This window comes from Sinohyriopsis cumingii, chromosome 15 (assembly GCF_028554795.1).
Source record: "Sinohyriopsis cumingii isolate HCF-2022 chromosome 15, ASM2855479v2, whole genome shotgun sequence".
NCBI lineage: Eukaryota > Metazoa > Mollusca > Bivalvia > Unionida > Unionidae > Sinohyriopsis > Sinohyriopsis cumingii.
Genome location: NC_142975.1, coordinates 53,587,362 through 53,615,108, shown reverse-complemented (window position 1 = coordinate 53,615,108; position 27,747 = coordinate 53,587,362). Strand labels below are relative to the sequence as shown.

The 27,747-nt window shown below is 35.3% G+C and overlaps 1 protein-coding gene across 2 annotated transcripts in view; it reads right to left on the bottom strand.

The window, feature by feature from the left end:
* Nucleotides 1–7,921: 7,921 nt before the first annotated feature.
* Nucleotides 7,922–27,747, bottom strand: part of LOC149781809 (centrosomal protein of 104 kDa-like) — a 130,512-nt gene continuing 110,686 nt past the window's right edge. For both annotated transcript variants that reach the window (XM_089935977.1, XM_089935978.1), the window contains 2 exons: nt 21,969–22,115; nt 7,922–20,807 (listed from right to left, as the gene is read on the bottom strand). In XM_089935977.1, the coding sequence (XP_089792103.1) occupies nt 20,737–20,807; nt 21,969–22,115 (218 nt within the window). In that variant the 3' untranslated portion in view covers nt 7,922–20,736. The remainder of the gene's footprint in view (nt 20,808–21,968; nt 22,116–27,747) is intronic.

The following is a 27,747-nucleotide window of genomic DNA, read 5'->3' as shown; positions in this document are numbered from 1 at the left end:
GCAATTCTGACACAATTGGGAGAGTGTCCCCAAATTTTAGGCAGCGCAATAGGCACAAATCCGCCTGCTAAGTCCAGGTGCATGGGGTTTGTACCAGATCCATTGGATCAAATTCATAATACTGCTGTACTGTTACCAGCCATCTAGCTTTCCCAGCATGGGGACCATTTTGTTGAAATAGTCAAGCCAGCTAGGATGTATGAGGATCTTAGTGACAGATCCATCCATCAAGCTGCACCAATGGCAAATTACCATCACTGTGCTGAGATTTAGGTGAAAAATCTGTCCATCCAGCCAGGCCTTTGAAGAATGTCTTCCATACCACCATCATCCAGGCCAACCATATGCCAGGCAAACCATATGCCAGGCAAACCAAGTGCCAGTTCTGATTGTATCAGACTAAAGAATGTTCACTGTGTATCTACAAGGGAGAACTAATGACATTTTCAAAGACGTATACGCTGGAGTCATCCATGCCACCCAGCATGACTTATCCAGAGCTGCAAGCAAACCCAGATTGGGACTAGACAAACAGTGAATGTGAAGAAGCTCCATCAAATCAACCGTACTCAGATCTGACCAAGAAACGGACTGAATTCGGCTTTAAAGCAGCAGTTGAGGAAATTTCTTGGATGTTGGCCCCTTTAGAATGCCCTCCACCTCCTACCAATACTTAAGACAATAAAGTTTAAGCATGGGTAGATTTTGATGAGGAGGAAGAGGTGCCATCCTTCTGACTCCTTCCCCAATCAGCTCCAATTAAGGAGATGATTGACTAGCTTTTGGGTAGAATAGGTGATCTGGGAAATTCTTGAGCATTCTTTTCAGAGTTCCAGCGACATTATCAGCTTGCTGATGTAAAACTCACTCAGATGCCTTCAGTACTGATCTGCTGGTCCTCAACAAGAATCAAGCAGCTGTTCAAATGTCCACTCCACTGTATTACAGAGCGGACAAAAATATGTTACATGGCACATCAAAGCTTGCTTGGAACATTGTTGTTGCATTTTGAATGATAGATTAGGCCTTAATGGCAATATTCCAACTCATGGAGAAACCTGACAATAATCACACTTGGAAGGCAATGGCCAGGACTGCCAGAGTCATAAACGAGGCTGCTTACCATTCCATGGCCAATACCTTGACAGCCAACTTAGACCTGATAAGACGTGATATGTCTGGTCCCTGTCGCTCAAACCACATCATACCCTGGTTTTATGAATGACCCTGTTTGGCTTACCGGTGCTTCTGAGAATGAAGAATTGAAGAAGTTTGGAGGCAGGCAGCTCAGGAACTGCCCCTCCAACTCACTGCTCAACCCATGCAGGCATTTGGAAACACTTAGCCTGCCAGTGTGGAGAGATCTTATGCAGCATCATGGACAAGCGATCTTTTCAGACACTAATATTGATCCTGACCTAATCCAGGAGACAACAGACTAACCAACTTTAGGAGGAGGGAATCATACAGAGGTGGTAAGAAACTAAATTTGTCCACTTCCAAGTCTCCTAATTGTTAACATTGACCTACCTTCCCCTCTTTATGGGCATACTGTCAAATCAGAAGAACGATTTCTCTCTACAACAGAAGATATGGTCACTCATTGAAAATAAGAAGTGGAGATTGTGCAAGGACCATAATCTCGCAGTTGTTTCTTATTTGGAAAGCGATAATAGCAAGTTGAAGCCTGTCATTGACTTGAGTCACCTCAACCGATTCATCAACACCTCCATTTTTCAAGATGGAGATGGCAAGATCATTCCATTACTCCATCCAACAGAACAAGTATGCCTTCAGTCTCAATTTGACCAACACATATTTTCACATCCCTATCCACCCCATGTCATGGAATTTTGCATACTGTGACACAGTTTATCAGTTCAAAGTTGTACCTTTTGGCCTTGACATCAGTCCTTGTGGTTTTGCCAAGGTTATGGATTGCATCATCACCCTGTTCTGACATCCTCCAGAAACACATGGTAAGTTCTATCCTATTCAAAGGCAGGAACGATCTCCTGTCTCCTTTAGATCATCTAGGCTTTCTAGTGAACAAGGAAATGTCCAACCTCCATCCATCCCAGAATTTTTGTCCATTTGGGTATGGAGTTTATCACCAACTGTAATCAGGTGTGACTTCCATATAACTTGTTCATATAATCATAATCAATGAACTCATCAAATCCATTTCCAACAGTACTTGGATTTCATCGAGAGAGTTTATGCAACTCCTCGGATCATTCAGTGTGGCAGTTGACTTGATCGCACTTGGCCATCTTTTTTTGTTCCCCCTACAAATGACGTTGCCAGCACAATCACAGCCCTTTTAAAGTTCCCTTGATCAATCAGCCATGATTGCACCTGAGATATTATCATATCTATGTCATTGTTGCAACCCAAGTTGGCTAACCATGAAAATCCCATTTAAAAAGTCCCAAGTGGAAATAATGGTATGTACTTATGCCAGTATGTACATTTGAGGTGCCTACCTATGGCCAGAACTCACTACTTTAACTTTTTGAAGGATTGACTCTCGGGCAAAACAATTATTATTATGTCTGACACCTTTGTGGTGGTGACCTACCTCAAATAGGGGCACCAAATCACCTGACCTGTGTGTTCTGATTTGGCACTTTCTACATTTTTGGTGCAACATTCTCCATGTCAGTGTTCAAGTCAGACACATTACTGGCAGTCTTAGTGGTTTGGCTGACACTCTGTCCAGGAAAGATCAAGTCCTTAACAATGGAATAGTCTCTACACCAATCAGTCTTTACTTGGATTTCTTCCCGTTGGGAGCATCTTTTTGCAGCAGGGTGGAATCTCAAGTTAACCACCTTAATCTCTCCAGTCTCAGACCTAGAAGCTTGGGCCATAGTTGCACTGTCAGTCAGTTGGGAAGGGTGGTGGGTTTTTGCCTACCCCAACCCCCGATGGTACTGATGTCAAATAATCCAGAAGTCATGGGATTAGAAATGCAGGATGATTCTGATAGCCCCTCTCGGATGGTACAATTCCTGGGTCACCAAAATACTCAATCTAGCAACAGACCTACCAAAGAAGATTCCAGCCAACCCAGATTTTCTCAAGCATCTATGGTCATGGGGTTCAATCCCTGCCCAGATCATCTTCTACACATTTGGCACTTATTCAGAAGGCTTGTTTGACAAACAATTTAAACCTTTGATTATGGAGAGAACCTCAAGAGCAATAAGGCCCTCCACTCTGAAGGTCCATGAGGGAAAGTGGCGTGTTTTAAGAAACTGGTGCCCTCTCAATAACATAATCCCTCTGAGTGCCTAAACCCCTCAACTGGATGACTTTTTTCTCTGGTTTTTTGAGAAGAAACAGTCGGCCCCAATTACTATCAGAAGCTACTACTCCATGATCTCAGACACATTCTGGCATAATGGGCAGATACAATATTGGGCAAGATAAATACATTTAGATCATTTAGCCCATTTTGATCTCAATTTACCAAAATCCTTCACCCTGTTTCCAAACTTAAATCTGCCCTGGGTTTTAAAATGGATCAGTTAGGATAAATTTGAACCTTTAGCCAACACGTCACTAAAGTTACTATCATACAAAACATGTTTCCTGATAGCTTTAGCTTCAGCATGCAGTGTCAGCAAGCAATATGCCCTTTCCATTGACCTAACTATTTTCACTTCGGATTGGATTGGTTCGATGGTCTGCTTAACTCAACCAGGCTTTGTAGCCAAAAACAGGTTACTTACTGTCTGTTGTCAAACAAAGAATCGTCATTCGCTCTCTTCCATTGACAGGTCAAGAGCAGCAGACATGCAAGATCCTGTTCAAGCAAGCAAGCACAACTTGAAACGCACAGAAACAATTCATGGCACGCACAAACACCACAAGCCCCTGCTTCGTAGCTGAAATCAGTTATACGCTTGGCATACTCGGAGGTTTCACAAGATCCTAGTCACTCATTAAGGTCATGGGATTAGTGTGATCTCTGCAAGCCTTGCATTCGAAAAATTCGATCTGACATAGTAGAAGCTGCTGGCTGGAATGCAATGTCAATTTTCTTGAGTCTTATCTCAGAGATTTAGCTTTGAGGAGTCAAAATTTGGATCATTTAGCATTAGTGACAGTAGCACAGATGGACAACAGACCCAAGTAAAACAATCAACACAACCTATCAGCTTTGCTGGATTCACCAGTAAAATTTTGTGGGTAAGAAGATTTCAATAATTATTTTCTTAACCATATGTAGTGGACAAACACAGTGACCCCACCTTGTGTTACTTATGTTATTAGGAGAATGGGTTCATATGGGAATAATTACCCAATCACATTACTTAAAAACTCTCCCAACAACCTCACCATGCAAGTATCCTTGTTAAGTATATCGCTCTGCTAAAAACTAGTGACACCTGGCGTTGGTATGGGTTATGGGCAAGAGTTATTGCCCTTTGTCTACATGAGATAGGAAAAGACAATTTTAGTCTTTTAGTAGGGCTGGATTCACCAGGTAGCAGGTTAATATTCTTAACATAATGTGATTGGGTAAGTATTCTTGGAGAAACAATTTACAGAAAAAATTGCTTTTTGTTGATACATAAATCTTTTTTGAGCTACGTTGGCTCAGTGGGTGCATGCCAAACTTATGACAAAAGGGTGATGGTTTGAATCCTACCATGGACCATCCTGGGTCACCTACCTTCGGCAAGGTCCCTTACTCCAGTTGCCTCAGTACTAAATAACCTACTTGTGTTGCTGTGCCATAAAGCAACAAACAATCTGTTTCATACTAGATAATGGGTTAGTAAAGTGTTCATCCCAGAATCAGGGGTACAGATCTACATTGTTCATATCGTCCGAGTCAGAAATTTGTGCTTATGGACGAGCAGCTTTTGCAAGATGACTTGTCTGTGAACAAGTAAACTTGGTATGTAACTTGAAAGGGCAATAATCCCCATGAGTGATGTTTACACAAGTGCAAGCGAATACTTTATGGGTGCATTGTATATTTATATGTACGCTGAAATTTACTGATTAGGACTGAAACCAGCAGCAGCTTCTATGTATACAACCATGGAAACACTAAGACTATACTGGTTTAAGTGGTATCTTTTTATGGTTACATCAGAATGAATTTTATTGGCTGAAGGATAGAGCTTCCATCAGGAATCTGTTGTTTTGAACCAATCATTGGACTGCTTGAAACCATTATGCATGACTAAAATTAATTTTCCTGGGAATGTATCTGGATGGATCGTATTCTTATAAAGTTTGGGCCAAATGGTGACAAGTTGAATGAGTAGTCAACAAAACTTGCTAAAATTAAATTTGACTTTGACAGAGAATATGATAAGAAAATGGGAATTCAAAGATTCTTGGCTGAAGGAATTTCTTCAGCTCTAGGCCAACAAAGCTTGAACAAATTGCATCTTGTAAAAACATTCAAGTTGCCCCTCAACTGCAGACAAAACCAATAGATTATTTGCAGGACAGGTTATCACAAGGAAAGACACACAATTAGCACACCAAAAGTGCAAAGCACATTATATGTCACTTATAATAGATAATAATAAGGCCAAATCTGATGGAAAAAAGAAATTGTGGTGATTTATACAGAGTGATTTAGACAGCGATTTATATAGAGTTATTTAGACAGTGATTTATACAGAGTGATTTAGACAGAGTGATTAATAAATACAATGTAAGCCACACTGAGCATTACAAGAAACTGTTTAATACAGCATATGCCATTGCAAAGCAGAGAAAATCTTTTTTCAGGCAAAATCTTTGTGAGATTTTTATCAAAAATATACTTAAACTTGAAGCTGATTACATCAACAGAATTTCATGCATAGATTTCATCCACAGTATATCTGAAATATATCCTACTGAAAAACGTCAAGGATAACATAGTACCAATTCAGCAGTCATAGACCAAGAATGCATTCTTGTTATAGACCCTGACCATAAAAGTCCAAAATTGACACATTGAAATATTTAGTACATTTTACATGTCACAGATCCATGCTGCATGCATTTAAATAGTGCAGCTTTGTAAAGGGTCTCGTAGACTACCTTAGGTTGGGGTAGGGTGCTCCCAGTATTATCTTTAATTATTACAGAAGACCCACCCTGGCTCGTTCTTGTTAGAAATTGAAGTAGTGAAAGAGATGCAAAGCTCCGAGCCCCCAGTCAGCGATGCCAACAGTTAAATTACTGAATACACAAAAGGTGAAATTCAAATAAACAACAAATTTAATGCCATTCAATTACAGATAGTCCTTCCTCAAATGAAATTCAATATTCAAAACCATATCACTCATCTTTCACTTGACCAAGTGACGGCCTATTTCATCATCTGACTTAGTGTGATAGATTTTCCCCCTGTCCTGTGTTTCTACTCATCTGTAGTATTTCTTGACTGGTACCCAGTACCCCTTCAGTACAACAACCATGTTCTTCACCCTTCCACTTCCTCCACTTCCATTCTCTCCTTTTCTTGTCTCCCAGAGACTCGGGACCAACTGTACCAGGGTATTTCCCTTCTCTGTCTCCTACAGCTCCTCCGGTTCCTAAAAGCTTCCTTTCCAAAGCTCCTTTGTAATTCCCAGAATAACAATGTTTCCAGTCAATTTCGAATGACGTTGGAGTAGCTTATAACTTCCTTATGTAATTCCCGCAAGATGGTAAGCGACTACTGACGTTTAGTTTCAAGACACTAGATTTAAACTTGCGATTCCAATGGTGGCCACGCCTTGCTCAATTCTGAGTGGATGTCGATTCACCCATGGTCTACATAATTAGCAGACATTGCCCCCTCCCCAGCAGTCTGTCAAGGGTGGATTTACAACCCCCACTTGATATTCCTTTGAGCCAACACCGGCAATTCATGCCACTTACCTGTGAAACGCACTCAGCAGAATAAGGCGCCAGTAACAAGTTCCTATGGCCATGTTATATACAACTGGCTTCCCATCCGTCTTTTTGATGTCAGCTTACACTCGCAACATTTATGAAGCAAATAATTAGCCTCAGGGTCTAGCATATACATGTTGTAATCTGGCTATTGTTCCTTACTTATAACGTGACAAGCTTAATCAAAGTAAACATTTTAACAGTACTGTTTTCCACTATTCATTTAAACTATGAAAATACTGACAAGTGGGTCTTTCATATGGATGAGAAAACTTTTTAATTGACTTGTCTATGGACAACTTGATTTTGAATGAAATTTCTGCACCTCTGCCCAGAATGTACACACTATGAAACTTTGGTGGCATTTAGTTAAAAGGTTTGGAAAAGGATCCTGGACAAGAATGAAGACTCACCAGAATTGAGATAATCACATTTTTTCATAAACATATAAATTTCTGTCAAATTTTGTTTTGCAAACTATCAGTATTTAAGACATTTTCAATCAAGTGTGAAGATTTAATGCAAATTGGATGAATAATAATTCAGTCATTTAAAATATAATTTATACATGTTATATAGTAGAAATTATCCAGGTGTCCAACTCCTGGGGTGGTCATGGATTCTTTTAGTCGGACAACTCAGCAGAACACAAAAGATGTAATTACATACTACTGTCGACAAGATTGGTTCACAGTCTGTTTTGGAGTTTTGATGGCAGCTAGTGTTAGATAGGAAGTCTAGGGATTAGTCAATTCTAAAGCAATGTTAAATAACACTGGAAAGTTGGTCAGTGACCAGTTAATAAATATGACACACCATCAATCATCCCAATATGCACCAACACAGTGAGTTTGAAATCAGTAGTTTTAATAAAATAAGAGTTGCAGACCAGACAGGGTGGATATGCAGACACTTGTATGGAGAAAATGAATTCAGTATATCAACTAACTATAAAAAGACTGTAAGGATGAACATGTCTTTGTTAACTGTTCTAAGAATAAAAATAAAAACAAATTCCACATATTGCATAGTATGTTTATTTTTGTAAGTAAAAATAGATTAACAAAGATATATTTTATCATATATACACATTCAACAATGTTGGAATGTTATGCAGAAATTCAGCTAAGGTACAGTATATCTACATATGCATGGTAAAGCACTATCTTGTGAGACAGGACAACAAATAAAAAAAACAAATAGTAATGATGGGCTATTAAAGGTCCACCCTCCACTATATTTTATCAATTTTTTGTTTTTCCAATTCCATATTTTACTCAGATTGCCTGTATGTTGAAACAGCAGATTTTTAAACAATCATTGAAGGTACAAAATACCCCCAATTCCAGTACTGGATAATTCAAAATCAAGCAAAATTCAAAAGTGAATGTTATATAACAAAAAGATTTTCATCAGAAAGCCATGTCTTGCCTGCACCACATGAATATTCTAAACACCAATCCAAACAGAGCGAGAAAAGTAGGCAACCGTGACCTACATTTCACAATTGCTTGCCCTAAAAACGGTTGCCCTTAAATATGTTTTTTGATTGTGTAATCATTTGTTGTAGAAGTTGATTTCAATGCAACAACTTAATATAAATAATGGAACACAAACAGAAGGTCATTGGTATGTAGAAGACTTACAAAATGAATGCACTTGTCAAGTTTCATGACTGTACATACAGGAACTACTGCATCAGAGTAGTGAGCTATATCCAAAACCCTAACATAACTGATGAAGCGTGAAATGGAGTATGTCTAAGAGGTTATGTCCAAAACCCTAGCATAACCAATGAAGCGTGAAATGGTGTATGTCTAAGAGGTTATATACAAAACCTAATATAACCGATGAAGCGTGAAATGGAGTATGTCTAAGAGGTTATATCCAAAACCTAATATAACCGATGAAGCGTGAAATGGAGTATGTCTAAGAGGTTTTATCCAAAACTCTAACTGATGAAGCATGAAATGGAGTATGTCTAAGAGGTTATGTCCAAAATCCTAACATAACCCATGAAGCGTGAAATGGAGTATGTCTAAGAGTTATGTCCCAAAAAATTCTTAGAGCACTGTATTGATTCATGACCTTGATTATAGACAACATAATACAACCACTCAAAAGCTAAAATCCTTGAGACCAGATTTGAGTTGAGGTTTTTGGCTTACTAAAGGTATCACAAACAAGAAAAAATGTCTTTTTGTGTACAAATTGATGTATAAGCACATCATCATTGATACCATATATATATTTTAAGAAAAAATAAACCTGTAAATTTGTAAAACCAAAATAATGTTAATCTTCCAAATAATCTGAGAGACAGCATGAGAATTTTGTTATATGTGTGAAAAAAAGAAAATGTTTATGTGACTAGGGAGAGAGGATGAAAATATGAGATGACAAGTGTCATGAATGTAAGAGTGTGAACAATTAAGAAAGCTGTTTGTTTTTTCAAATTTCATGAAAAATTATCTGAACAGTGGAAGTTCCTTCTTAATTCTTAAATGTCTGTCTACATCAGCAAAGTATCAAAAGTGAAGACACAGGCCTGGTTTTTCCCAGGTACTTGGTTAAAAAAAAAAAGCCATCATTTACAGAAAGAGAATTTTTTTATAGATAATTAGCAGATAAATATTTCTTGACTGGATTATCTACAAGCATTTGTTGTTATCTACAAGCATTCTGTTGTTAACAATCTGCCTTAAAAGTTACCCTTTCTTTATGGCACAAAGACATCAGATTAGCTTTTTGCCAGCCCTAATCTGTGTCAGTACATGTGTAGAGTACTGTTTTAGCTCACAAGTCCTTGCAACATTTCCAAGTGACTGATTCGCTGATAAGCCTGTAACAGTATTTGATTATCGTTATTAATCTGGCCCAGTGTATGTTAGGTGTGTATTTTACTCAACACACCTGTGTGGGTTCGAGTCTCAGGTTTGGCCTATGTTGGGTATGTGAGAAAGCTTGCCAGTAGCTTCTTGTGGATTGGTGGTTCTTTCTGGGGTTTTCACAGGTTCTTCCTCCACCATTTATACTGGCTGCCATGTATAGTCTATCTTGTGCTGAAAAATGGCGTTAAACCCTGCAACAACAAACCCAACAATTACTCAACACACACAACCAAAGGCTATTTCTAGACCAAAAATATCAATGTTTTAGTTTTAAGAGTTTTTTTAATGTAAAATTAAAAGCCGAGTTTGAGTTTAATGAAAAAACATAAATGATAATAATAAAGAAGTGAAAATTTGGGACAAAAATCAAAATTTGATTTTGAGAGTGTTTCTTTATACCACGAGTTCTATTTTGAGGGGTTTTATTGCAATGTTTTAGTGGACATTTTGCCATTTTGTACTCTAATAATGACATTTTATTTTAATTAGTTTGATCTTTGCATGGGATATTTCTAGTGGGATGAAAGCAACAGGCTTCCCAGCCTATTTTTTTTAAAAAATACATGGATTATAAAGGGTATTTCTTAAGAAAAATCTATAAATTTTGTGAAAAATGAAAAATCATAAATATATTGAGGGGAATTACTGTCATAATTATATGTGTATATTTTCTATTAATATACAATGCATATTTTAATTTGCATTATTTTGTGTACATACTTTACTTATATGTTGGATGTATGTTCAGAGTTGGGTCTTTACCTCTGCCAGTCTTCTGCCAGAATTTGCTGCATCATAACGGGATACTGCAATTTCATGTCTTCAACTGTCATGTGAATGAATCGGTTCATAACTTAATATTACAGAAGTTAACATTTTAAGTTGCATCTTTCCAACTCAAAAATTCCTCTGTGCACTTGACAGATTTCATTTGATGATATAATACCAGTAGAAAGCTGACATCGTTGACAATTACAATGAAAGTTGCTAGTAAGCTGTTAGTGAGTTGCAATAAAAGAATGTGCCATAAGGACAATAAAATGGCACTGTGACACGACTGAAAATGTTGGTCACTGTTCTGGTATAATGCAGATTCTAATCATGAAGCACTGATCTAAAGATCCGACACAATCCATAAAAATCAGAACAGTAGATCCATAGAATTTGATAAATAAGTAAAATATTCACTTTTAAATAAAATAGCATCATTGCATCTTTTTCTGGGATATTCAGTTTTTATAATAAATACTTGCACCATTGCACCATTTCTCCATAGTTACAGAGTAGTAAGGGGCCATGCATGGAGGGGGAAGAGGGGTTAACCCAAATTCATACCCTTGCGTATGGAGGGGGGGTCTACTGATAATGTACATACGCATAGGAAATAGGAGGGGCTTAAACCTCAATAGTCTAATATGTAACCTGTTCGACCGGGTTCAGTTGGTGTTTCAATTTTGGCAGACACTAGGCAAATTTTTAAAGTTACACAACTTATTTCTTTGATGCAGCCAGACATTCAACATCGGTGGACTGTTTAATTAAACACGTAAATATTATTAATCCTTGATCATTTCTGCGTGGATTAAATATAGGACATTCTATAGAATTGGGGTGGGGAGGCAACAAGCATACATATGCAGGGGGTTGTTGTAAAAAAGTATGCATGTGTACGGGGGTGGGGGGAGGGGTAAAACTTTGCCAGATTTTTGCGTACGTATTAAATGGGTGGCCTCAAAGTTGCATTTAAGTTTTCATACTTATTATTTTACTTGTTTTTTTTATGGATCAATCTTTAAGATTGACAATCAAATCACAAATTAGCTATCAGGGTATTAAAAGTATAGAAAACATTTTTAAAATAAGTTTCAAAAAGCCCTAGTGCTTGCTCTCTCACATTTACAGATTCTGACATTATGATATGCATGTTATGTGAAATCTGGGATCAAGCAGGGACCATTCTTAACAGGACTGTCCCTGCCAAAAGTCACATTATAGATTTTTTTAAACATTTATGATGCATGATGTGTACCAAGCATTATTCAAATGTTGTTTTCATTAATTTTAGTTACGAAAAAAAAAAAATACACACAAGAAAATCTTTCCTCTTAATCAGAAGCATGACAATTATAAGGAATTAGGCCCTTATCAAATTTCATTCTTTGTTGAAATGTTAGTTTTTGAAAAGTTTTCATTTAGCATGAGTTATTTGAAAAATATGTCTATGTTGAATGATTAGCTGCTTTTACTGAGAATACCAAAGAATAGTACTGATTTACCAATCAGAATGTTATGAGGAATAAATGAATAAATAAATAAATTAATAAATACTCAAATAAATAAATAATGAATATGATTAATTTTTAAAGAAAGTGTAAATCATATTTTAGAAATATAGTTGAGATTGCCAGATCAATTTTAATTTTTTTTAATTGGGCTTGTGGGTTACGGATAATCCATGGATACATCATCCATGCTTAAAAGCTTAAAATTAAATATAATGGACCCAGGGGTAATTATAGTTTTCTCTGAGTAATGTCAAAGCAACACCTTTGTAATATTGAGTCATTTCTTTAATGTCTCATTATTTTGGCAGAGGACACTGATTACATTATTCAAGTTTTGTATTACAATAGACTCACAATTCAAATTCAGTGTGCTAAACTGTCACTTCCAAAATATTACTGCTTTTTACTACTATATACACCTGCTTACAAGTACAGTCTAACTGCAAACTGCATAGCCCAAGATCTGCCACTGCATAATATGCCAGCAGATCTCAATCTGTACAATTTGGTTGGGAGTAATCAGTAAAACAAACAACATAGACCCTGATGGCCAGCACATGTGACAGCAGATCAGGGTCTACATTGTTTGTAGTTCAATTTGAATTAAAGGAAAGTATAGATGGTATTATGGTTAAAACATGTGATGATATGAATTGTTTGAATGTGAAAGGAAATCTAGTAGGAAAGATGCAATTTAGAATACTGATGTTCTATTAAGAGCAAGAATAAGAATCATTCACAAGAAATCTGATATGAAACTAGTATTTCATCATCAAACATACCAAATTTAGAAATTTTGGAGGAGAAAAAGATGCAACTGGGTATTTACTTTCTACATACTAAGAAAATGCAAACACAGAGTATTACAAATTAGATACACTGTATATCGAAATACCTAGAATTATGGCAGTGATTCCTTCTATATATATATATATATATATATATACACATACACACTGTAATAACGATGTGCCAATATTATCAACTGACTTCCACATTTTTAATACAAATTAGCCCCAAAATTTATACCTTAATGCATGTGAACAATATTTAAAAAAAGTATAATCCAGCACTTTTCTTTCCTGGGCTGAGTAGTACAGCCATAATTATGAATCACTCTATGTCCTTTTCATCCATTTTTTTAAAAAGCAGCAGTACATAAAAATTGACATGTGCTTCTCCAAAAAATGTAATGGATATTACATAGATTCTGAAGAAAAACAAATATTGGGAGAAAACACGGGAATAAAAAAAACATAGGGATTTTGAAGAATCTATTAAGTTACAGTGATGGCTGGGATGCAAGGAGGAAAATCAAATCCATCTAATGCATCAAATCCAAATTATGCTGTATCACAATCATTTACCTTGTATAATGTAGTCTAATATGAACACAGAATCATACACAAAGCTGGATAATACCAAGAGCTCACGGTTTATGATACTTGTTGGAAATCGTGAACAGAACCGTGTAGACACTGATCTGCTGGTGCATTATGGGACAGCATACCTGATCTGATCTACACTCTTCACAGTAGGATGCATGTTTTATTCCGAGTCAATCAGGGGCCATAACTCAATTAAATTTTGCTGGAGAACATTACAAATCAAACTTTACCAAGGTATTTTTAATATAAAGCAGACATATGCAACCTCCTCCATGGCATGAGCCAGATAAGCAACTTTTAAAGCTGCTCTCTATGATGTAAATAAGTAGAAAAAAACAGGTTGTGAGCATAGGTTTGCACATGTCTGACATAAAACTTCAAATCAAATCTGGTTTCAAAGTCTTTTAAAAGTTACTGAGTAGAAACTGAAGGGCAATGTTTTAAGTAAAACAAGGGCCTAACTCCAAAAAAATGTGCCAGAAAATGGTGAAAGGAAGGTATTCAATACCCAGGCTATGCTCAATAATGCTAGTTTTATGGTGGAATTAGTCTATCACCAGGCTAATTATGCTACTGTACAAGCAAGTAAATGGTGCTAGGTGATGAAGCAAACAGGTAGCACAGGGGGGCTTCATGCAAGCAATTCATGAAAATTTTGTTTCACTCACAGAAGAGCTTGAAAACTGCCATGTAAAACAAGATTTGGAGAATCTAGATATTTATGTATTTAGACCTATTCACTCATTGATATGGAATAAATATACATTTTCTAAATGTATAACATACTAACATACTTCTTTTGTAATCTTTACAAGAATCCAGTTGAGAATCTGATACTTCAATGCTATGCCAACTTGATGTTAGCACATATTCACAATTATGTTGAAAATTCTGAACTGGACATGCAGTTCATAACAGCACATTACATGTTCACTCTAACAGTACATAATGCCATCCTTACAAATCACAGCCCATTCTAAGTTACTGATGTGATCTATGCTCTCTACAAGACTTCATGTTACCCATCACAATAATGTAAACTAGCAGATATTAAAACATTTTTACAAACATGTACACAAAATGAGACTGTTCTAATGATCATACTTAATAAAAAAAAGCAATATTTTTTATCCTATCCTACCCCAACCAATTCTTTTCAAGTTTTATATAAATATGCTGTCAGAGCTAATATATTTTTTTAAAAACTATTTACTTTATGAAATATCCACTAAGGGCTGTTCCATTAAAGCATACATTGGACCCGGGGAAGGCACTTTTAAAGAAGGGTACATGTACTCACCTATAGATATAATTTAGAATTTTCTCATCATTTTAATATGAACTCTGTGAAATCAAAGTACCTTAGCATATATTTTTTTAAAAAGTGCCTTCCCTGGGTACCATTTATGTTTAAATGGAACAGCCCTAACAGCTCCTAGCTGTCTTAAACCAGAAGGAAACCTTCATCACAACATTCTCTGTCTTAAACATATCAACACTTGCCTCGTAAAAGAATGCCTAGTTACAAACAACCACATTTTTAAAACACTTTTCATACATATTTTAAACTTATACAAAGAAATGTGCAAAAGAAAATATTATGGTCCTTGTATTGTCATTTTTAAAGACAGATCTCACTATCAACAGCGAGTTTATGCACTCATCTGATTTCACATAATTGCCTTTAACAAAAAACAAAATGAAAATTTAAAAGACAACAAACACATTTTGAAGAAATAAACTTAGCTGTCCCTTTAAAAGAAACATCAGGACATGCTTGTGAATCTTAGCTATGTGAATTTTTATCAACAAATAAATCTGTGGAGATCTTCATTGTGCAAATCGACCCAACTTAATCTGAACTAATGCAATGTACATGGCAAAAAAACAAAGAAACCATAAGAAGATAACCCATGATCTGTAATGTGCTTAGCAATGTTTCATTTTAAAATAAATAAAGAATTCTATCTTAAATAATAAATTGAAATTCAATACAAATTTCTATTACTATCACAGGATAATAAAACATATGAATTAACTAATATTATTTGTATATACTGGAGTACATCACATCCCTAAACAAGCTTCTTGAGATTACTGCAGTGTTCCACATAGTTGTGAGTAGAGTATGTAAATACAGTTCAAAAAGGCAAAATCTGTGCAAAGGCCCTGAAACAAACCTATTTTTACCCACACAAATGGAACAGATTCTTTTTTCCACCATACTGGCTTTTTTCTCATAAACAAATATTCTCATTACTGAATATGAACTTAAACTGTGTAGAACTGATATAAATATAGAAACTATGGCAACAGTTAACATTCAAGGCTATCTTTTGTAAAGTGAGTGCAGTGAAAGGTGTTGAAATTGATATGTAACTGATCGCTACCCACAAGATACGACATGATAACACATTAAAACTATCCCAGGCTAAAATTTCACAAAACTGTCTGATGAGTAAGAAAATTTTATCTCCCAAGTATAAATTACATTTTATTAACAATATTTCTTTATATTTATGGAATATTTATATCTATGGAATATAACACTGAATTGGCACTGGACTGGAGGATTGTGCTGCAGTGCTGTTAAACCCTTTACATATATAACATACATTATGTCGGAAATTATATTTTAAATAATGTGCCTTTAAACCATACAAATACATTTGTTGTTGTTGTAGGGTTTAACACCATTTTTCAGCACAAGATAAGCTATACATGGTGGCCAGTATAACTGGTGGTGGAAGAACCTGCGGAAAACCCTGGGGAGAACCACTGACCCATGAGAAGCTACTTGCAAGCTTTCTCGTGTACCCACGACAGCCGAGCCTAAGACTCAAACACACGCAGACAGAGGTGAGATGGCAGTGATCCAGAATGGAGAGTGCTTTAGACCACTTGGCCACCCCTACAAATACATACAAACATATTTCTGGAAAAACTACCTCTCCAAAATTATTAGTTCACTAAACCATAAAGTCTTTGTAGTGGTATGCAAAATTAATATTTACCCATGGTCAGATACATTGATCAAATGACCAGATGGGTATACAAAGTATAAATAATATATACCTTATTTTAAATAAAATTAATAATCTCTATGGATTAAGTACATTTGTTCAAATTAAAAGGAATTTCCTTTAAAACAAAAAGTATAAATATCAGACCTATGTGTGTGTGTGTGTGTGTGAAAGGCAGACAGAAAGAGGGGGTCATTAAATATTTGTGGATGCCTTTTCTTTTCTTTGGGTTAAAACTACATGTGAGGTATTTAGCTGCACTGATGCAATGCAGCGTGTAGTGAAAAGATGAAAAGAAAGTTGAACCGTAACCTAAGACATTCTGTCCAAAATAGATTATGGCGTAAATACTGAATACCAAAGAACAAGATTGTTAGATGATTGGAAGAGGGTATATGTTGCAAGTGGCATAAATCTATTGCCATTTTCAAATGCCCGAGTTTGTGATCACAATATAAGCAATCATCGACACCATAATTTTAAAATTTTTTATTTTTATTTTTATTTAATAATGTATACATGTAGTTGCATGATTCAACCTAATGATTCCAGCTTCACGAGTAATTCATAATGTTCTACATATGTTCTTAACACAGTTCCAAAAACCATTTAAAATTTAACATGATGCCACTACATAATTAGTTATCTTTATATGATCATTGAATGAAACATGATGCCACTACATAATTAGTTATCTTTATATGATCACTGAATGAAACACGATGTCACTATATGATCTCTTTCTTTTCAAATTTTATGGCTTGGTAGTCAATTACAATACACCTAGTCATAAATGAGAGAGAGAGCGAGAGAGAAATAGAGAGGGCAGATTTTTTGTCCTTATCCTGTAATTTAATGCTGAATGCATTTAGCTTTGGGAAGATGTTCTGTAACTTTGATTTATTTGCTGTATTATAATTGACAAAAAATACACATGCAATTTCTCTTTTTCTATTTCACATAAACTGCATATATAAATTGCATATAACACATTTTCTTACAAAATTGTGGAACAAGCATCTACATTCAGCTGACAGAGATGTGATATCAACATGCAGTTGACCGAGATGTGATATCTAAATACAGCTGACAGAGATGTGATATCTACATGCAGCTGATAGAGATGTGATATCTACATGCAGTTGACAGATGTGATATATACATGCAGCTGACTGAGATGTGATATCTACATGCAGCTGACAGAGATGTGATATCTAGATGCAGTTGACAGAGATGTGATATCTTGATGCAGCTGATAGAGATGTGATATTTACATGCAGTTGACAGAGATGTGATATCTAGATGCAGCTGATAGAGATGTGATATTTACATGCAGTTGACAGAGATGTGATATCTTGATGCAGCTGATAGAGATGTGATATCTACATGCAGCTGATATAGACTTTAATTTGTGTCAAAAAGATTAATCAGGAAAATGTAAATTTTCTATGGCTTGATTTATATACTGCTAAGTGAAAAAATATCTGTGATTCTTAGTCCATATTACAAGTCCAGATTAGTTTTATGCAAAGTAATATTTTATTAGTTTAGAGTGTTCAGTTGTGAGAAAAAAAAGAAACATTTTCATTCAGCAGCTAATGTTTGTTTTGAAACATCACTGGTAAAAATATCACTGAAGCTCAGCATCAAAGGTGTGGACCAGTGGTTGTTAGGAACTGTGTGTACATTTTCTTCCTTGCTGACTGCTGTTGAATCAAGGCAGGAGGCTGACACTGCATAAAAATTAACTTAAAAGTATGAATATCACATCTCTGCTTGTGCCCAACACTACATTCACCAAAAGGCAGCTTTGTGTAAAAACTTACCTATGTGAAAATCTTGCTAAATGACATGAATGGCCATTGACAGAATGCAGCTGTCAAAATAGTGTAGACATATTTGAAAATGAAGACAATTTGCCATTCATTTAGAAAGTGTCATATTCTCTAATAATCAGTGTCACTTTTAAAGTCTTATAAAGTTACCAAAGATCATTTTCAGTTATAGTTTGACTATCCTGCATGAAGTCTATAAACAGGGACATAATTAGGCAATGTTTTCATGCATGCACTGTCTGGGCTGGTGAGTACTAAAATTTTTTGTAGTTTGATCTTTTTTCCAAGTCCTCGTTGTATAAGCCAAGGCTAGGTCACTGACAAGTACCATACGCAATGTTAATATTCTTATAATTTGTAAATGTATAGGTATGAAACTGACCCCTGCATTATTATATTTATGGCATTTGAATGTCTTGTATCAATTTGACTAGCATACTGACTACCATAGCAGGTATAATAACGTCAGTGAGGGGAGTTTAAAATCCATGTCCAAATCCCCTGAATCAACTCTAGCAGACACCCAGCTTCACTTAATCCCTGCCTACTGTGTGTCCATCTCTACACAATTAAGTGGTCAATCTAAAATCCATGATGCATGTACTGAAGTCATAGATTTATACAGAAAGTTTTTTCACAGGCTAATCTTCATTTTGGTGAACAGAAGAGTCTGGTTTATTAAAACAAATTACAACTGTAACAAAAGTTCACACTCTATCTCAATGAAAAACTTACAGTACAGTAAATAATGACATTCTTATTACCGTCCATGTGTACTATTAGCTTCATCTAAATAAAAATGCATAGTTTAAGACATACTGTCATGATATAACATGAAACCATTTGTGAAAGGCACAATGACCCAGGTTTGCTGTTATATAAAGTGCTACAAAAAAGAGGTCTACATTGTTTACTTGAAACAGTAACTAATAGTATTACATACCTACTTAATCTCAGAACAAATATTGTTACCTGCTACAGCAGACATTTATAGTTAATGAAGAGGAATACATACCTTTCTGTAGCAAACTAAATCGTGTCACCTTAGCTGTCGACCTTATCACAAGGCCTTGATCAGAGGAATGACATCTGGACTGGAGTCACATGATGAACTAAATGTTGATCATGTGACAAAATCCTTCTGTACATTTAGTTCATCATGTAACTCTAATCCAGATGTCATTCCTCTGATCAAGGCCTTGTGATAAGGTCACATGATCAACTAAACGGTGATCATGTGACAAAATCCTTCTGTACATTTAGCTGATTATGTGACTCAAATCCAGATGTCATTCCTATGAAGACTGCCTTGTGATGTGATCACATGATCAACTAAATGGTGATCATGTGTCAAAATCATTCTGTGCATTTAGCTGATTATGTAACTCAAATCCAGATGTCATTCCTATGAAGACTACCTTGTGAAGTGGTCACATGATCAACTCAATGTGATCATGTGACAAAATCATTCTGTACATTTAGCTGATTATGTGACTCAAATCCAGATGTCATTCCTATGAATACTGCCTTGTGATGTGGTCAAAAGCTAAGGAATCATGAGTTAGTTTGCTACAGAAAGGTATCTATTCCTGTTCACTACTTAATCTTACATCAATAATCTGGAATACAATAGGATGTTCAATCCATGTTTCTATACCATACATCCAGGTTGGACCTACTTAGGTGTCAACAGTCTTACACGAAGAGAATCAAACATTGATAAATCTCAGACTGTTTTAGATTCCTTTCACACTATATATCTCAAAATATTTTGATAGCATAAACGAGAGGGTATGCAATAAATACAAAACTACTTTCAAGTTTTTGTTCTGAGATGGAGGAAAGAAACTGTTTCATATGTCATACAAATAAGTCTTGGCTTCACGACCACTATGTAGCCTATGCCACATCAAATTTGTTCTTTCTGAAACTCAGAACAAAATACATACACATTTTAGTGACTGAATACAACACACATGCCCCTGATCTTCCAGTATTGTATGGGAAGCCAAATCTGATCTACTAGACTGGTGCTAAATGCATGTTATAATTGGATGAATAAGATAAGGGATTCTGTAAAGAGTACGCCTGACATCCAAGTTACATTCGCAAATATCCATGTAAAGAAACCTTCCTATCTATGTCATTCAAAAGCAGATTACTCTTATTACAAATAACTTCATGCTTTTGTATGCATGTGCATGCATGAGTATGTGTATATGCATTTCAGTGGTATCCCAAATTATCAGATCAAGCATAAGCACAATCAATGCATTTCATTTTGTGGGGATGGTTTCTTGTTTTACTTTTTCACTAACACAGCAGATGATGCGACTGCAGTGTTCGACTCAAACATGTGATGAACATTACAATAATAATATTCCTTTTATTTAAAACATTAATCATATGATCAATTATTTTGCTTTTTTCTTTGCAATTGGTTTCGTCTTTCCTCTGTTAGCTGTAGTCGTTGTAGTCTTTCCACCTGCAAGAAATGGAGATAAAAGCAAAGAAGTCAATGAAGGGAGGAGTACAAACTAAATCAAAATTTCAAAGACTGTCAATTACCAGACCTCTACCAAACATTTCGAGGGTCACTACAACAGATTCTGAAAAATATACACATGTTATAAATTTTAGGGACAAACAGATTCCAATCAATGATATGAACACAACTTAGGTTACTTTCTCAATTAAACTTTGGTTGCTGTAGAATTTTTAACATAATTTATTGTGTCTCATCCGAAATGAAGAATGGTCAATGGTTTCAACTCAAGCTGTTATACATCTGATAAACCAATTTAAATACAATAATTTAATTTTTGTCATTGGGTCCATAATAGTATTATGTTATATCTGGTGTCATGTATCAACAAAGCACATTTTCCAATGGAAACACTTTATTGTGTCAAACAACTAAAAGCATAATAACACAGTTTTGGTGAATACCTCCTCCATTTCCTAATAAAAAATGTAAACTTTTATTATAGCCACAAATTTAAACAAATGTTCTACAGAATGGGGTGTCAAGCCAGTGAACAGTTTAAGTAGGCATGACTTGAGACATAGTATTATCAGTTACACGTTTGTCCCAAAGGCTTCAGCTGAATACAGCCACCGATGTAGAAGTTATATGGCTTAAGAAAACTATGAAACAAAGTCTTAACATTTGAAATAATGTAGCTGCCAGAAAAATTATACATATGTCTCAATATTCATGCACTCAACAGAAAGGGACACAAATTCTACAACAGATGAAAAAAAAAAACGATCCACAAGAGGGGTCTGCATATAAGCAAGTATGCTAACAAATAAAAAGTAGATGAGACATTATGACAATCATGTCTACATTGTGCTTAAATGGACTGTATTAATATAAAGATACAAAGAGTTATCCAAAATTAATATGCTCATCTCAGAATGGATAGAAAATGCCTAAAAAGAGAACACACCAAATGTGTTGAGTCTTTTATGCAACAGTGCAGGTGTCGGGGTATTAAGCAATTCTCAAATACTCTATGAGTGATACTGTACAGCTTGAATATTCCTGCAACTGACTGACAAGTACTTAAATCTTCTTTGCCTACTATGCACAAATAAAATTATTGCTGAGTCAGCTGAAACTATTTGCTAATTTGGCACAAACCTTGTGGTGGTTGCTTGTTAAGGGCAAGAAGTCTACGTGGATTCTGCTTGCAACCATCCTTGCCCATTAAGTGATCCTTCCATCCATCCTCTCCAGCAGAAATATTCTGGTGACACAGTGGGCAATGATTTGTACTGGGCTTTGCAGCTGTAGGAAGAAAATATCATCTATGTCTATCAATTACAGTAAAATTACTCATTTAAGACCAAAATGGGACTGATATAGGGTAGTCTGATTTCAGATTATATCTCTGTTGTTTTATGAAAATAAAAATGAGACTGGACAGTTGTGGTTGTAATATAAAGGAAGTGTTATTTCTGGGATCATTGCTGTATAAATAAAAAGAGTGACTCCAGTTATGCCAACTCATGGGAATGCTTATTAGTAATCCATGCATCAATGTTGTAGAATCAAGGCAGACCATTTAGAATGGATAACACATTTGTTAAAAGGAACAAACCTCTATACAGCATTTTCCTATGAACCTATAACAGTTTGTAACAATTATAGTCCAGTGAAAATAAATGTTTTTATTATATACTTAAGTGTGAAATAGAGACTTATAAGTGAAATTATTTTCATAATTTTTTAGCTCCTATATGTTCAAATGTGAAAATTATATCCTTATATTTTCACATGTGAAAATATAAGATTTCACATCATGCCATGAGACACTTGATTGTGTTGTCTGCAACAACAAAAATGAGTAATTGAGGTAGAACAAATAAATAGAAACTACCTTACATTTCAGACATGGGAATTGATCTTTGATAATGAAATCTTGCCAGGAGCCAATCATGTCTCTTTAAGTTATTTACCTTTACTTTCTTGACAAGAATGACAAGACTGCTGTGATTCATTGCTGGATCGAACTTGCATTGTTTTCAGATAAGGTTAAAAGTTTACAAAATAACACAAATGTAATTTACTGCAACAGATTAGGTCAACTCAATCCTACTGCTTTCTTAAGTCACATATATTCATATACAGTCATATTAAAACTAAACACAATGATCGTGAGTTACATAAGCATTTACCTATCAAAAGATTTTACACCGAAAAGCAGCCATATAAAACAATAATAAAAGAAACATATGGTATTACTCCTGCAGTTAAATGTGAAGATTCCAACTGAAAATTCCCTTTGGTCCAGCACTCTTAATTTTTATGCAAGTACTTTTGGTGCTGAAATCTCATTTTATATAGTCAAATCTAGCCCTAACAGTCACTTTTATTTAGCAGTCACTTGGTCTCTGGCCAAACAGCCCAAATCAAGAATATATTTTCCCAATAAGGAATTATTTAGGTAAAGACAAGTGATTTGATGTACAAATATGCCAATTATCTTGTTTAGATTCAATATACTCAAACCAGTCTGTCAGTGTAATATCAGAATTGGCTGATCTCTCCATTATTATTTTTTCAAAATTTCAATAAGGCTGTGATATTACTTAAAAACTTCTTGTTGAAATATATATTTCTGAGACAGCCAATTCCATTTTCAATATACAAGCAATGAAGCTCCATACCACATATACAAACCATATTATACAATATGATAAACAGACTGAGAGAAAACTTGCAGAAATCTATAAATTAAACCCTTTCTACTTGAATTTATGAATGCTAAATTTATAGAATGAATTCTTTGGACATATGATTATGCCAACTGCAAAAATAAAATATAATAATAATAATAATATAAATAATATATAATAATAAATAATAATAATAACAGTGGTACTCGATGCATTATGTCTGCAATTGAACCATGTATTCAGAGGTCACTGATGTACGAAGGCCAGTTTAGACTTGCATGTTTTACAGAGATACCCTTAATAGTTTGAGAGTTATGATCTAGAAACAAAAGTGTAGATACAGGATGGATGGAAAGACAGAAGAAGATAGAAACATAAAAATATAATCTACAGTACTGTCAATACCTGAATGTGCACTTGTACCACTGATCCACAGTGTGCATCAGTTTTAAAGAAATACCTTGAATGGTTTATGAGTTATGCTCCAGAAATGAAAATGTTTACAGACAAATATAACAAATGTTTAGATTGTGGATGGAGAGAGAAATGGACAGAAACATAAATTAAGAAGTGTGAATATCAAAAGGCACATCTGGACCATTTGTCCAATATGTATAACAAGTTTCATTTTGTGGTTTGAGACTTCAGAACAAAAAGTGTAAATATTGGATGGACAGTAAAACAGAAGTAAAACAAGAACATTATGTTGAAACTGAAGAATTGAGAATAGCTTAAAGCACATCTGGACCACTAATCAGACACATGTACCAATTTTCAAAGAAATACAGTGAAAATTTTGAACATTATGCTATAGAAAAAATGTTAATGATAGATAATGCAACAGTTCTATCCCCCATGTTACATCCCATGCTGATAAGAAGCTGGATCACACCACATTATTATGATGATCATCCTTAGTGACAGCTTGTACCAACTGACAACAAAGTAATAACTCTATTGCCAATGTTACATTCCGGGGAGATAGAAAAAGGATAACACCATATTATGATTATGTAAACTGCTTGACATCTCTGTGAAAATACTGGTGTTCAGTCTATCAAACAAAATCGGAGATGACAAAGTTTCTTTATTACTTCTAAGTAAATTCAAAAAAGTCTAACCTGAGTGACTTGCATACTACACATTAGTTACATGACATGTTGATCATATGTCTAAAGGAATAACTTTTATTTTACATGCTAGTTACAAGTCTAAAGGAAGCTCTTTCTGATCTTTTATTTTATCAGTACATAAACAGCATACTGTAAATAACAGATTTTGTTTCTTAATGATTTGTTTAATTTGTTTTTACTTTCAACGCCAGTATTTTAGTCTCCAAGCCACATCTTGTGACAACTGTCAAACTTGTCTTACTTTTGCAAATTTAAATCTGTCTGCATGAGGTTTTGACCAGAGTAATTTCACTCCAAAAAGAGGAAGTCTAAAATGTAGCCACAAAATCAAAATCTGGAACATGCCACTTGTTTTAACTCTTAAAATCAAGTCACAAATATCTGCTTTTTTGCTTCGTCTATGTCAAATGTAAAGAAAATTTATGTTACACAGCAGACCAGCCAACCCTAAAAAGACCTTCACAGTATAGTCGATTCTTGTTCTGTAATTTAGAATAGCTTTCAGCAAGGTAACAAACTATCGTGTACTGCTATTTTCAAGATGGAAAATGTGCATTTAAAAGTCCAGAAGCATGATTCAAGAGCAATGCAGCAATGGTAAACATTGTGTTCAATTATAAAGTTTGTAAGAATACTTGGACCTTAATTACCTTCAGTACAGTTTCACAAACTGCAGTTCCAGGCTCTATGTAGCTCAATGGCTTCTTGCTATCTTTCAACTTGAAGTAATCCTTAAAATATATTTTAAGTTTCACATGGGCCATGGCAATGACAATCATCATTCCCACCGTGAGACATACTCAAAACCACATATGAGGTCCACTAAACATAACTGTTTCCCTTCTTGCTTTTTTCACCAACAATCAGAATACGGTAGTCCCCCTCTTGAACGGCCCCCCTGACCAGCGGCCACCCGCTCCTTACGGCCAGAATCCGTTGGCAATGACGAGTTTGTGTTCAAAAGTACCCCTCGCGAAAGGCCACCCGGCTAACGTGACCAGCGGCCAGCATATTAGTGCAAAATTATAAAATTTACCCCTCACAAGCGGCCGCATTTTATATGAATATGTATCCAGAACCAGTATTTTATTCATAACGTGTGTTAAGTAATCCGATTTCTGTTTCCCGATGTCAGGTTTTCGTTACTGAAAGAAGTGTTGAATAAAGTACATTTACCACCAGGTTAATATTATATCATTTACGCCTCACGAAAAGCCAAATTTATTCCACAAAAACCGAGAAAGACTCAAATTTTAATCCATACAAAAGGGTATGTACATGTAATCCAATTAGCCTTACTGCTGTGTTATCATAAGATGTCCGGTTTAGTCACTCAGATAATTTTTAAGATTACAATTATCGAACAGTAGTAACAGCTGAGAAGTGGCAGTATCAATGTACAATACACAAGTCAGCAGGAAAATGGTTTAATAGCCTTTATGGCTTCCCTTAGTAAGATGTTGAGCTTGTTCACTTTGGTAATCAGTGGCTATTACTACTGACAATAATTGTCAAAATTACGAATCCTAGCGGCCGTGAGGTCAAATCTGCGTGATGTTAATGGTACATATCGAAGCCGTTTTGGCTTCTCTCACTTAGTTTCAAGAAATGTATAAAAACAGTAGGGTACCAGACTGCAACTAACGAATCACGTGACAAGATCACTTCCTTTAAAAACACACGGCAATTTGTTTAGATGCATACAAAACTGTTTCATCAGTATTGTAGTTGGCAACATCAATAACTTGCTGCAAAAAGATCAACATGTCAGCGAGGAAAATAAAAATTCTCAGTTTAGAGAACGTGAAAGTATTTCAACTGATGGGGGGGTGGAGTCGTCGAGGATCCTTGCACAAAACTAACGTCGGGAAGACTAAGATAAACAATATCGCGAAAGATAATGAAACAATTTTGCAGAAGTGGAAATTTGAAATGGACGGAGAAAGGAAGATTGTTTGAGCCAGGAGACGTTTGTATCCTGATTTGAAAGACAAGAAAAAGCAAAAAGTTTGTCAGTTGAATTGGGATATTACGACTTTACCGCAAGTAACGGATGGTTGCACAGATTTCAAGTGTGACACAATATCAAGTGTTCTGTAATTAGAGGCGAATCAGCTGATGTTAATAATGAAGTTGTCGAAGACTGGAACAAAAGACTAAACGATATATGCAGGGGATATGACAGCAAGGATATTTTTAATGTGACGAGACTGGTTTGTTTTTTAGACTGTTACCAACAAAGTGACAGATGATGTGAACTGTAACATAATTATAAAGACAGTTTTAAAACTATATCAATGGTTATTCGTAGCATTCTTTTGAAAATGATGACAAAGTTTGTTTTACATTTATTTCACATCATACATGTGATTTTTTAATTAAAATATTAAATATTTAAAATTAAATGTACTTGTGACTTTTTTCATATGTATTTACTATTTGCATTTATCATCCCCCTCTAGAAAGGCCACCCGCATTATAAGGCCACTTCCCTGCTGCATTAGGGGTGGCCTTATAAGAGGGGGACTACTGTATTCCTTTCTATTCTTCTGTACTATTAAAACTTTTCAAGAGATTAATTGTCCCTTTTGTCCTGAAATTGTTCCACTTGTTGCATGCCATTTTTAGAAAAAAGCAACAGCTTGATTATGCAAAAGTTTTGTATCACAAAATATGTGAAGTTTAAAGCATCTGAGGTACTCTTGTAAAAATTTTCTGGTTCCCTGACCAATTCCACTGAATCTAAAATGAACTCTGGATCTGAATCATACATGGAAAAGCAAGCATCTGGATTTTACCACAAACAATTATATCTCTGTAACTTCTGCTTTTATTCTGTAAGTCCATATTTCAAAGGTAATTTCCATAAGACTTGCAGCAAAGTCTTAAGGGTTGGCAAGTCTGACATGGCATGAATGTGAGGGTTAATCTTTGTTTTTTATTATAAACAAACATATGCATATTTAGCATGATGACATCACAAACCCCTTATCATGGGCACTATCTCATTTCCATTAAAAAATTGTGAGGTGGGGTTTGGGGGCTATTCATACTGACATGCTTGCATTGTTGTTGTTAAAGCATTACTTTTGTCTCACTATCTGCTGA